This window comes from Castor canadensis, chromosome 7 (genome assembly GCF_047511655.1).
Source record: "Castor canadensis chromosome 7, mCasCan1.hap1v2, whole genome shotgun sequence".
In the NCBI taxonomy this organism is placed as follows: Eukaryota; Metazoa; Chordata; class Mammalia; order Rodentia; family Castoridae; genus Castor; species Castor canadensis.
This window is the reverse complement of record NC_133392.1, coordinates 45,792,762-45,806,388: the sequence shown is the minus strand read 5'-3', so window position 1 is coordinate 45,806,388 and position 13,627 is coordinate 45,792,762. Positions and strand designations below refer to the sequence as shown.

The 13,627-nt window shown below is 33.0% G+C and overlaps 1 protein-coding gene across 1 annotated transcript in view; it reads left to right on the top strand.

The window, feature by feature from the left end:
* The window catches only part of Pcdh15 (protocadherin related 15), a 1,704,270-nt gene extending 1,691,630 nt beyond the window's left edge, over window positions 1–12,640 (top strand). The window contains exons 37-38 of the mRNA XM_074078885.1: window positions 10,696–10,804; window positions 11,796–12,640. Coding sequence (XP_073934986.1) covers window positions 10,696–10,804; window positions 11,796–12,626 — 940 coding nt within the window. The 3' untranslated portion in view covers window positions 12,627–12,640. The remainder of the gene's footprint in view (window positions 1–10,695; window positions 10,805–11,795) is intronic.
* The last annotated feature ends 987 nt before the right edge of the window (window positions 12,641–13,627 follow it).

The window sequence follows — 13,627 nt, the reverse complement described above, 5'->3', positions numbered from 1 at the left end:
ATAAATAGGCATTTTAGGTTCTTTTGTTCATATGAAACGATGCTCTGCAATAGTAATTGTTTTCAGTAATTTAGGCTGAAACCTTGTTTTCCTGTCTTGAGAATGCTATGAAACATATTTCCCATTGAGATTGTTTTTAGTAAAAATTATTTCATTTTTTTCCCAGATTTATTTAAGTGACCCTTATTTGTAGGATTATCTAATCTAAAAATTCAAGATATTTAATACTGATTTCTTTATTTCTGCCTTTCAGGAGAGGTTATACATCAGAGGTAAGGGCTTTATGATGTTGTATCTTATCAGGCTTACTAGTCAATCATTTGTGTAATAGGTAGAGCTAATATTATTCTTCTGAAACCAGATTGTTATCCTTTAACTCAATCAAAACTTTTAGCATATGTTAGTATCTTTTCTGTATGCTGTTTCTACACTTTGGTGTCTTAAATCTAATATTTAATGGGTGAAGAAGGATAAATTGCTCACATTTTCAAGGATAAATTTCTTTTGTCCTGAATTACAGTTACTCAGTATTACAATATTCCCCTAAATTTGTTTTTCTAACATATAAATATAAAATCTAGAAGTTGTAAGATTACTTATATTTTGTTTTTTAACTGTCCAAGGATCCATCTATTCACTGTTCAGCATCTTAAATAATTTGTTTTAAATTCAGAAATTAGAAAGCATGGATTTTCTATGATGTTACTGTGACTCTGACTCTGCAGAGAACACAGTGAGCATTCTGACAAATAGTATTTGGCTGGCTGTTCTGAAGTTATGTTATCAAAGGTCACGGAAAACATACTTTTATTTAGCATACAGCTTCTCAGTCAAGAAAAGGAGTTAAGTATATTAACCAAGTGGTTTATAGTTTAGAAGGCATACCCTAGAATGTGAACTGTATGAGTTGTTCTCATCTGGTTAAAGCTACATTATTATGAAGTCAACAAATGATTATTTTAATAAGTCTTTTAAGAAGAAGGAGAAATGGGGATTATGTCTTAAATATGATCTTGAACAAATTACAACCATATCATTTTGTGTGTTCTATCCTTCTTAATGGATATGATTTTACTTTGTGTGGTTAGAAAGATAAAAAAGAATAATTTGAAACCTGTTCAAACTTGCTATAAATGATTATATGATGAACTGTTTTTAGAAGCATAAATAACTGTACTATGGAGCTTACACAAACTCTTCATAGATTCCTCTTCATTAAGGTTATTAGATTTTATGTTAGTTAAAATGATGATGAAATTAAGATGTAGATTCTTTATTGTTCTATGTTTCACTGTGCAGGCTTATTCAAAATATTATTTGTGCTTTTGGTACCCGTCACATGAATAATAAATAATTCTAAAATAGCTTTAAGCTGTTGCTTCTGTTCCCTGTCATCTCAATAACTGTCTACCTTTTCCATCTGACCTATTTTCTAAATCTTTTTTTTATTTTAATTTCCTTTGGCAGCAACAGCAACTTCTGAGACCTTCTCTTCTTAAACCAGAGGTATCAATTTTCCCTTTCTTTCCAATCTCACTAAATATTCACGACGTTTTTACATGACTTCAATACTTTTTATATACTTTTATGTCCCTCTTGCATGTGGATATCATGGGTATAATTTTACAAGAGAAAACATGTTTTCAAATTGAAATAATAAACAATAAAAAACACAAGTCAGCTTCTCATTGATTGCTGGTGATTCGAATTATGAATTTTAGCTTTATTCTCTTGAAATTAAACAAAATAAGACCTTTGAGCCTATTAAAAATAAGACATCCTTGAATGAAGTAATTCACGAACCTGATCATAGGTACTTGTCTTAATGTGTAGGGATTCATCAGATCCAGGCCTGAGGATGAATTTAATTTAGGCTAAGTATAAAGGATGAATGACATCTGTCCTGGTTCAAAGTTTTGCCTTTGGGCCAAGTATAGTTCAAATTACCCATTACATATTCTTTTGCAAATGAAAGAGATTTTCAAATTTATATAATACATGCATTTTATTTTGCTTTTTATGTTTATATACCACCAAATAAAAAATAAAATCAAGTAATATTTATTTTCCTTGAAATAAATTTAGAGTTTTTTATTCTTCATATCTGAAAATTTTGCTATTTACCCAAGGCTGGCCTTAAGCTAGGGATGCCCTGCCTTAGTCTTTTGAGTATTGGATTACAGATGTGCACCACCATGCCTGGCCTGCATTTTTTAAAAATTTATTCCATCTATATTTCCATTTATAAATGTTTTATTCCTTTTCCTTAAGAACAAAGTCCTACCTTGGCTAAAGAGAAGCATTCTTGGTTAAAAATTGCTCCCCTAAATAATGGAGATTGTGTGAGAAGAAAAAAATCAAATTTTATAAGGTTTTTATCAAAAATTTTCATGAAAAGGACTTTTTAAATTACCAAATCTAAAAATTCAGGTTGAAAATGCAAATGTCAATTACTGCATGTGTGACCTTAGTCAAAACATTCATCCTCCCGCACATCAACCTCATCATCTATGAAATATTGGCATGTTTGGCAGTAATGCCCGCTACCTAATCTGCTAGCTCAGCAATTGGAATGTAGCAGGAAGAAATTCAGCAAATGAAAGTTACAAATGTCATTTCCATTTGCATCAGTATAAAGGGTTATAATAATATGATTCTACCTAACTTTAGTCTCTCTGTGTGGTGACCAACAAAAATGGGTTTTTAAAATAACATTAACTGTTGGATCTACTTATGAGAAAACTTTTTAGTATGCTATTTTGCATAGCTTTCTAAAATTTCTGATTTACCAATGAGAGGATGCCTACAGGGACTGTATGATACAGAAAGAAAGGCCAGCATTTATTTTGTGTGTAGAGTAACTCAGGGGTCTCAATGGTTACATTAGGTTCTTTGTATCTCTCTTTCTTTTCTTTTTAAGGTATGATATTCTGATCTTCATTCATGGGTGGTATAAGCATCCAAAAGACACACTTTAGGTCATTTTTTTGGTGGGGCTGGGGTTTGAACTCAGGGATTTGTGCTTATAAAGCAGCTATTCAACCACTTAAGCCACACCTTGAGTTTATTTTGTTCTGATTATTTTGGAGATGGGATCTCATGAACCATTATTTGTGTTGGCCTTGAGCTGTGATCTTCCTGATCTCAGCCTCATGTGTAGCTAAGATTATAGGTGGAAGCCACCAGCACCTGGCTACACTTCAAGTCATTCTTTTCTGCTGGTTCCTATCCCACTGTTTCCAGCTCAGAAGTACAGAGTGACTGGTTGAATGGAGGCTATCTTGCTGTGTTTCCTGCATTCATATACCAGTCCTACCTATCCTTTAATATAATTTTAGACAAATTGATGCTGGACACATATTGTTACTATCACTCTTCTTCCTTTAGGAAAATACATATCTATATTACTACTAAAAGTAACTAAAATTTCAAGTAGAAAGATTTGAAGATCTTTTGTCAGCCTCTGCCAAGAAGGGTAAAATTATTAGTTCTGAGACACATTTGCTTCACTTAAATAAATATCATTACACAGGGTGTTAGACTGCTCAAAAGTTTAAGCTGACCAGTATGAGGCCAATATATTTTTCTAACTACTTATTTTGGACAATTTAATCCTAGATTTTAGCTTTGTTCTAATTTCTTATTGGTCTTTATTTACCTCATTCTTGCTCCTTTCATATAATGAAGTTTTCTATTGAAATGATACTTATAGATACAAGAACATACACATTGTTCAGCACATCTGAATTTTTAAGAGTGCACACATACACACACACAGGCACATGTTAGTCTGTTTTTAAAGTTCATTTAACAGGATCAGATGGTCATACAGTGTGACTAATTTGTAATTGCTCTCTCTCGCTTATCATTCTGTTCGTGAGATACATCTACATTGTGGGATATAATAATGTATCTCACTGATTTTTGCATTGGTTCTAGTTTTGGTTATTATTAATAATGTATTTAGGTGCAGAAATGTACATATTTCCATTTTATATAAAGCTATAAAATGAATTTCTTTGAAATAGAGCTGCTTATATTTAATGTTAGTACTATTGCCAAACATTTTCCTGAATTAACCAATTTGTTATCATTCCAAAATTTTATGAGGTCCAGTTGTTGCACGTCCCCACCAACATATGGTGTTGCTGATTATTTTTTAAATTTCAGTTACTCTAGCTGGCAAGCTGAACTAGGTTTGACATCACAATTGGATTCCTCTGAAATTGATTTGCAAAGTACTTTTAAACCTCAAAGCCATCAGGCAGTATGTTATTGTAGCAGAAGAACTGCAAACTCAAATAACTGTACAAATCAGTGATGTAATTTAAGTGAATGGAGTTTTTAAAATCAAAACAAGATAGGTGGCAGATTCTAGATGCAGGACAGTATGGTTGGTAGAGATGTTGTCACCAAGAGAGAATACACTACACTACCACCTAGATTCCTTTTTCTTCTTTTCTTCTTTTATTTTATCATTTTTACATTTACTTACATTGTTTGTGCCACCTTTCCCCTCTTCCCCACCCTCCTGCTTCTAGAGAAAACGTGTTCTGCCTTCTTCTCCAATTTTGTTGAAAGAAAACATAAGAGGTAATAAGAAAGACATATCGTTTTTTGCTGGTTTGAAATACAGATAGCTACATAGAAAAATTCCAAGCATTGCTTTCATACACTTGTGTATTGCAACCCACATTGGTTCATCTCTACCAGACCTCTTTGCTACTTTCTAAGAATGGTATTACTGGATCATATGGTAGATCTATGCTTAATTTTTAAAGAAGCCTCCATATTGTTTTCCAAAGTGGTTGTACTAGCTTACATTCCCACCAGCAGTGCATGAGGCTTCCTTTTAACCCACATCCTTGCCAGCATTTGTTGTTGGTATCGTTTGTTGATGGTAGCATTTGTTGTTGATAGCATTTGTTGTTGATGATAGCATTTGTTTTTGGTGGTATTCTTGATAAGGTGGAATGTTATTTTGGTTTTGATTTGCATTTCCTTTATGGCCAGGAATGTTGAGCATTTTTTCATGTAATTTCTTCTTTAGAAAAAGTTGTGTTTAATGCAATTGACCACTTCTTTATTGGTTCATTGATTTGGGGGGAGTTTAGTTTTTTGAGCTCACTGTATATTCTGGTTTTCAGTTCTTTGTCTGATGTGTAGTGAGCAAATATTTTCTTCTACTCTGTGGGTGGTCTCTTCAATTTACAGACCATTTCTTTTGTTGTGCAGAAGGTTTTTAATTTCACAGAGTCCCACTTATCCATCTTTTCTCTTAGTTGCTGGGCTGCTAGAGTTCTACTGAGGACATCCTTACCTATACCTATTGTTTCCAGAGTATTCCCTGCTCTTTAGTGTACTAACTGCAAGATTTCAGGTCTGATATTAAGGTCTTTGATCCACTTTGAGTTGATACAAGTACAGGGTGACAGGTATGGATCTAGTTTCAGTTTTCTACAGGCAGACAGCCACTTTTCCAAGCAACATTTGCTAAAGAGGGTCTCTTTTCTCCATCATATGTTTTTGGCACCTTTTTTAAAAATAAGGCGGGCATAGCTGTGTGGATTCATATCCAGGTCCTCTATTATGCTGCACTGGTCTTCATTTCTGCTTTTGTGTCAGTACCATACTGTTTTTTACTGCTATGGCTCTGTAATATTGTTTGAAGTCGGGTATTGTGATATTTTTAGCATTGTTGCTCTTTTTGCTCAGAATTACCTTGGCTAATTGCAGTCTTTTTTGTTTCCAAATGAACTTTAGGGTAGATTTTTCAGTCTCTGATGAATGTGATTGGATTTTGATGGGTATTGTGTTGAACATGTAAGTTGCTTTGGTAGTATAGCCATTTTTCCTATGTTGATTCTACCAATCTATGAGCATGGGAGATCTTTCCATCTTCTGTATTCTTCCTCAATCTATTTCTTCAGGATTTTGTAATTGTCCTTGTAGAGGTCATTCACATCCTTTGTTAACTTTACTCCTAGGTATTTGATTTTTTTTTTAGGCTATTGTAAAAGGAATTGTTTTCCTGTATTCTTTCTCAGTTTGTTCATTGTAGGTGTGTAGAAAGGCTACTGATTTTTGTAGGTTGATTTTTTATCCTGCTACATTGCTGAAGCTGTTTATGGTATCTAGAAATTTTTAGATGGAGTTTTTTTGATCTTTGAGGTACAGGATCATGTCATCTGCAAACAGCGATATTTTGACTATTTCTTTACCATTTGTATTCTTTTTATTTATTCTTCCTGCCTTATTGCTATGGCTAGGAATTTCAGGCCTTTGTTGAATGGGAGTAGGAAGAGTGGGCACCTTTGTCTCATTCTTGAGTTTAGGGGGAGTGCTTTCAGTTTTTCCCCATTAAGTATGATGTTGGTTATAGGTTTGTCATATATAGCCTTTATAATGTTGAGGTACATTCCTTCTATTCCTAGTTTTCTAAGAACTTTTATCATGAACTGGTATTGAATCTTGTCAAAGGTTTTTTCTGAATCTATTGAGATGATCAAGTGGTTTTTGTCTTTGCTTCTATTAATGAGTTATATTACAGTTATTGGTTTGCATATGTTCAACCATCCCTGCATCCCTGTGATGCAGTTGACTTGGTCGTGGTGAATGATTATTTTGATATGTTGTTGGATTCAGTTTGCCATTATTTTATTGAGGATTTTTGTATCGATGTTCATTAAGCAGACTAGCCTGTAGTTTTCCTTTTTGGATGTGTCCTTTTTTGGTTTGGGGATGAGTGTAATGCTGGCTTCATAGAATGAGTTGGGCCATTTTCTTCCCTTTCTATTTCATGGAAAAGTTTAAGGAGTGTTGGTATTATTTCTTCTTTGCAGTTCTGGTAGAATTCAGCTGAGAATCTGTCAGGTCCTTGAGTTTCCTTTTTTGGGAGACTTTTGGCTGGTTCAATTTCATTATGTGCTCTAGAGCTGTTTAGTTGGTTAATACTTCTTGGTTCAGTTTTGGATGATCATAAGTATCTAGAAGTTTGTCTGTTTTCTCAAGATTTTCCAATTTATTGGAATACAGGTTCTCAAAATATTCTCTGATAATTCCCTGGATTTCTGTGGTGTTGGTTGTTATCTCCCCTTTTACATTTCTGATTTTCATAATTTGGGTCTTTTCCCTCCTCATTTTAGTAAGATTTGCCAGGGGCTTGTCAATCTTGTTTATTTTTTCAAAGGACCAGCTCTTTGTTTTGTTGATTCTTTGTATTTTTTGTTTGTTTGTTTGTTTGTTTGTTTTGGTCTCTAGTTAATTAATTTCAGCCCTTATTTTTATTATTTCTCTTCTGCTTGTTTGGGGTTTTGTTTATTCTTGTTTTACTAGGAGTTCGAGATGTAAGATTAGGTCATTTATTTGAAATCTTTCTGTCCTTTTAATATATATACTCATGGCTATAATCTTTCCTCTTAGGACTGCCTTTGCTATGTCCCATGGGTTCTGGTAGGTCATGTTTTGATTTTCATTAGCTTCCAGGAAACTTTTGACTTCCTCTCTTATTTTTGCTATGACCCACTGATCATTGAGCAATGTATTATTCAGCCTCTAATTATTTGCATGTTTTCTGCTGTTAGTTTTGTTGTTGAGTTCTAGTTTTAATGCATTGTGATCAGATAGGATGCAGGGATTATTTCTATTTTATTTGCTGAGACTTGTTTTGTGCCCTAAGATATCATCTATTTTGGAGAAAGTTCCATGGTCTGCTGAAAAGAATGTATATTGTGTTGTTGTTGGATGAAATATTCTGTAGACATCAGTTAGGTCCATTTGATCTATGGTGTCATTTAGTTCTAGGATTTCTTTGTTGATTTTTTTGTTTGGATGATCTATCTATTGGTGATAGAGAGGTATTAAAGTCTCCCACTACCACTGTGTTGGAGTCTATATGTGCTTTTAAGTTCTCTAGTGTATGTTTGATGAAATTGGATACACTGACATTGCGTGCATATAAGTTGATGACTGTTATTTCCTTTTGATGTATTGCACCTTTTATTAGTATAAAGTGTCCTTTTTTAATCTCTTTTGACCAATGTATGTTTGAAGTCTACTTTGTCTTGCTACTCCTGCCTGTTTTCAGGGACCAGTGGCTTGGTAAATCTTCTTCCAGCTTTTCATCCTAAGCCAGTGTTTATTTCTGTCAAGAAGATGGGTCTCTTATAAAAAACAGATTGTCAGCTCTTCCTTTTTGATCCAGTTTGCCAAACATTGTGTTTTGATGGGGGAGTTAAGTCCATTAACATTCAGTGTTAATATTGATAGGTATGTGGTGATTCCTGCCATTTAGTTGTTTTTATTGTTTAAGGATTTGATTATGTGCGTTAGAATCCATGCTACTCTCTGATTGCTTGTCTTTTCTTCTCCTGTGGTTTGATGCTTCCTCAAGTGGTTTTGTTTGCTTTCATCTTCTGTGTGCAGAATTCCTTGTAGAATCTTCTATAGTGGTAGCTTAGTGGTCATTTATTGTTTTAGTTTCTGTTTATCATATAAGACTTTTATTGCTCCATCAATTTGGAATTATAGTTTTGCTGGGTAGAGTATCCTAGGGTTGAAGTTACTTTTATTCAGTGCTTGAAATATCTCATTCCATGCCCTTCTTGCTTTTAAGGTTTCTGTTGAGAAATCTGCTGTTATTTGATTATTTTACCTTTATATATTATTTGTTTTTCTCACTTACGGCCTTCAGTGTTCTTTCTCTGTTCTCTGTGCTTGTTGTTTTAATGATAATATGCCATGGGGAGACTCTATTTTGGTCAGGTCTGTTTGATGTCCTGGAGGCTTCTTGTACCTAAATGGGCAAATCTTTTTGAAATTTGGGAAATTTTCTGTTATTATTTTATTGACTATGTTACGTATCCTTTTGTTTGCACCTCTTCTCCTTCTTCAATGCCCATGATTCTCAGGTTTGGTCTTTTGATAGAGTTGCTGATTTCTTGCAAATTCCATTCACAGCTCTTTAGTTGTTTGACTATAATTTCTTTTGTTTCTCTTTAATTTCTATTTTATCTTTGAGCTCTGAGATTCGTCTTCTACTTGTTCTAGTGTGCTGGAGTTTTTTGCTTGACTATAGGGACTTTTTCTTTCCAGGATTTCTGTTTGAGTCTTTCTTCTGAGGTTTTCCATATCTATCTTCAACTCTTCTTTTATTATTTGTATTGTCCTTTTTATGTATCTCTCTTTTTATAGTGTCCTTTGTTTTACTTTGTTGTTTATTGAGGTTCTCTCTGAGTTCCTTTACTTGTTTCTGTGTCATCTCATCTTTTTTATATTTGGTGTCATGAAATTTCTTGAGTGCATCTTGTACGTTGTGGTTAACCATGTGTAATATCTTCTCCATGAATTTTTCAGAGATTTCTTCCCAGATTTCTTCTTTGTGGGTAGTTTTGTGGACATTGATGAGTTCCTTAATTACATTTATCATTGTTTTGTTGTGGTCAGGAAATGGGTATCCATTTTCTTCATTTCCCACTTGAATTATTTTTTTGAGTGAGTGGTTTCCATCCTTTTTCTCCTTTGGAATCTAAATGTTATCCATGACCAAATGAAAAGTTCATATTTTTAACGAAGAAAATTCCCCCTCCCCAAATATAACCTTATTTTGTGTAAAATATTGTGGCCAGGAAAAAATGAACATGTTTAACTAACATGTATAATTTAAGTTGTTTTGGCAGGTGTGTTTTGAGAGTCATCAAATTCTAGGTGTGGAGTTCTTACTTTGAAATGTGATAAGAATTTGTTTTCAAATGCAATTTCTCTCTTTGAACAATAGGAGTTATCCATGGAGTCTGGGATTGATCCTGGCCAGGAATATGGACAAGATTATTACAGTTATGAGCATGGGTACATCTTCAGATTTTTTTATTCAGAATCTAATTGTAATAATTTGTAATCGATAAGTCATTATTAACCTGTTATTGTTAACATTTATTTTTAAACTATTAGTTTTGTATTGAAAAATGAGTAATGTATCTACCTTTAGTTTTGGTCAAGTTTTAGCAATTTTTCTATACTGGCATTGATCATAATTCTAAAAATGTGATAAAATTTATTCAAAATTTTTTAAATGGGTACAGAAGTCAACATATTTGCTCAATTCCTGAATTCACCAATTCTTTCCTATGATGAGTATGTTTTTCCTAACTAGTCTTCCTAAAGCTTTACCTAAGAGAAATTAAGAAGCAGAAATTATACTTAAGAATCTAGTAACATGTATTCCAAACATTACATGTATACACATAAGGTAATTGCTTTAAAAGAAAAAAACTATAGCAGATGAATATTAACACTATTGCAAACCATCTTTCAAGCAAACTTTTATCATAAATAAATAGACTTTATATTCTGAATGAACTACTACACTTTTAGAGAGAACCTATCTAGAGCTCTGGGTTCTTCAGTTAATTAAGGAGCATTGTTCCTTTTTCCTTGATATAGTCTCTCCCAAAACATATATCTGAAATAATTCAAGTCTCTTTATTGTTATCCGAGGATACCATTATGGCAAAAGCCTTTGGTCATCAGGTGGTAGTTCTTGATCTATAGATTTGCAATTAATATACAAAGTTTAATAGATGCTGTATAAATATCTGTTCACTAAAAGATGAAGAAAAAGAAGAAAACTGAGCTCATTCATGGTTGATTCTACACAGACTGCATGAGGAGATATTTAAGTTGTAGTTTATATTACAGGTATGAAATGCCTCAGTATGGAAGTCGTCGTCGATTGTTACCACCAGCTGGACAGGAGGAATATGGTGAGGTGGTTGGTGAAGCTGAGGAGGAATATGAAGAGGAAGAGGTAATTATTATAATTTTATTATATGAGATAGTAATACAAGAACAATATTTCCAATCCTATTTGACTAAGGTACTATAAAGTATTCCAATTTTAAAAAATCTTATTTACTCATAATGGTTTTCCATAGAAATTAACCAATACTGTCTATTTTATGTTCTTTTTTATGGAGAGAAATCAGTTTTTAATGGTTTAACTTATTTCCTTCTAAATGTTAAACATATAGAAAAAAACTGTAATAAAATTTGTGCTTCTAAAATCCTAAATGTTGCTTCATAGAGATGGTATTATAATCAATTATATTTAAAAATCATATAGTGTCCACTAACCACCACATCTAAAAATCAAGAAAAATGTAGTCTTTATTTTTTTCAATTATCAAAGAAGAAAATAAAATATTTAACTGATATTTTTATACATTATGAAATTTATGTTTAAATTAGCATGTATCATTTCTGTCAAATTATTGCACATTAACTTCAGTATTTATTTGGAAAATGGTACCTTTCCCCTCAACAAAGAAAATGCAACTCACTGTAGATTTAACCTATTAAAAATTTATGAAAATACTGAAATTTCACATAAGCTTTCAGATAAATTAACATATGTTCGTGATTTTAAAGATTTCCTAGACTTAATCTAAAGCAAATACACAAAGCTATTATTCAAAATCTAGGGATAGGAAAGAGAAGAGACAGTGATCAATTATTTCTTTATTGATATAAAATACAAAAGGAATTTTGAACATTAAAAATGAGAAATCATTAGATTTTAGTATCATAATGTATGAAAAAAACAAAATAATTTACTCTTTATTAATCATCCTTATGTCTAGAGGCAGTGGAGAATTTTGTGGTTGATTTCTAAAACCAGTTATACAACTTGCCTAAAACTGTGACCCTGTAGAATAATTTCTCTTTCACTTATATGGGACAAGGTCATACCATAACTATTCCCAAGCTGACGCTTCTATTGCATTTTTCACAATTTTCAGGAAAAGCCAAAGAAAGTTAAACCAAAAGTTGAAGTTAGAGAACCTAGTGAGGAAGAAGTAGTTGTAACTATAGAAAAGCCACCAGCAGCTGAACCTTCATACACAACATGGAAGAGAGCCAGAATATTCCCAATGATTTTTAAAAAAGTTAGAGGACTAGCAGATAAAAGGGGCATCATGGACCTTGAAGGTGAAGAAGAAGATAAAGATTATTTGAAACTAACTCTAGACCAAGAGGAAGCAACAGAAAGCACGATAGAATCGGAGGAATCCTCAAGTGACTACACTGAATACAGTGAAGAGGAATCTGAATTCAGTGAGTCTGAGACTACAGAAGAGGAATCTGAGTCAGAAACTCCCTCTGAGGAGGAGGAGAGTTCCACCCCTGAATCAGAAGAATCAGAATCCACAGAGTCAGAAGGAGAAAAGGCAAGGAAAAACATAGTGCTAGCAAGAAGAAAGCCCATTGTTGAGGAGGTCCAGGAAGTCAAAGGTAGAAAAAAGGAGCCACCTGAAGAGCAAGAAGAAGAACCTCCAATGGAAGAAGAAGAACATCCAGGAGAAGAAGAGGAAAGTGAGTTGGCTCCCATGGAAGAATATACAGACGTTGAAGCTCAAGGTGTCCCTGAGGAAGGTAGTGTAGAATCAACTTCAGTGAAACAAAGCATTGAAAGTGAAGAGGAATCAGAATTATCCAGTAGTAGCAGCAGTAGTGAAAGTCAGACTGGAGGTCCCTGGGGCTTTCAGATGCCAGAATATGACAGAAGCAAGAATGCAAACCAAAAGAAGTCTCCAGGAGCAAACTCCAAAGGCTATAACACAGCACTTTAAAAGAAATTACAGGAGGTGGGAGTTTTGCAGTGATGAGTGCTCTTGTGTGCAGTGCCTTCTGTGTGTTCTCTGAAGTGACTCTTCAAAGGGAGGAAATTCACAATAATTTTGATCTGACTTAAACTCATAAACATATCCAAAAAAAGAATATATATGCTGTCCAAAAATTTGTACATTATAATATGTTAGATTAAAACTGACTAAAAAAAACTGACTGATTCTTCCTATAATAGTAACTAGAAACAGGCAATAAGCTAGTCAGTATTTACCGCTTTTCAGCAGAATTTTCATTAAGGCAATGTGGCATTTTGTATCATAAGTGATACCTATCTATTGAATAGGGTGACATGAATATACACATCCATAGATTTGATGGTATCCATCATCTTTGCAAAATATTTAGTCAAGGTAAAACAAATCATATCACTAATATTCTGCTTTTGCATATTTGTACATTTCACTTGCCAATGTATTATCAAAAATATTATGAACATGTCTAAATAAAATTGTGCCTGACATTCTCAAATATTAAGAGTTAGATTAAACAAAATTTTAAAAATTCAAAGTCATTACAATTATTTTTTGCTGTGGATATGAGCTAAGTGGATTTAAAAATTAATTGTAACAGTTATAATGTTTTGGTGGGATAAGGAAATACAACAATTTTAAAATATGCATCTGAAAATCAGAAATCATGGCTTACACAATGCTAAGTATTGACAGTTCACATTTCCCAGAAATGAAATATTATATTTTTTAACTTTTGTTCCTTGCTATTTCTCATGCTGATTGATAACAGAAAAATGAATTGGTAAAAATGTAAATTGTGTTCCAATTGCTCAAAAAAGGAGAAGTTTAAAATACCTAGCTTTTGCTTTTGTGCACTACTAAGAAAATTATGAATGTTTGGAAGATATGTTGTTTTATGTTTACAGAATTTAAAGAGGAAGTAGGATGATTTAGAAAATTAGGATACTTCAAGTGAACGTATGCATTAAATT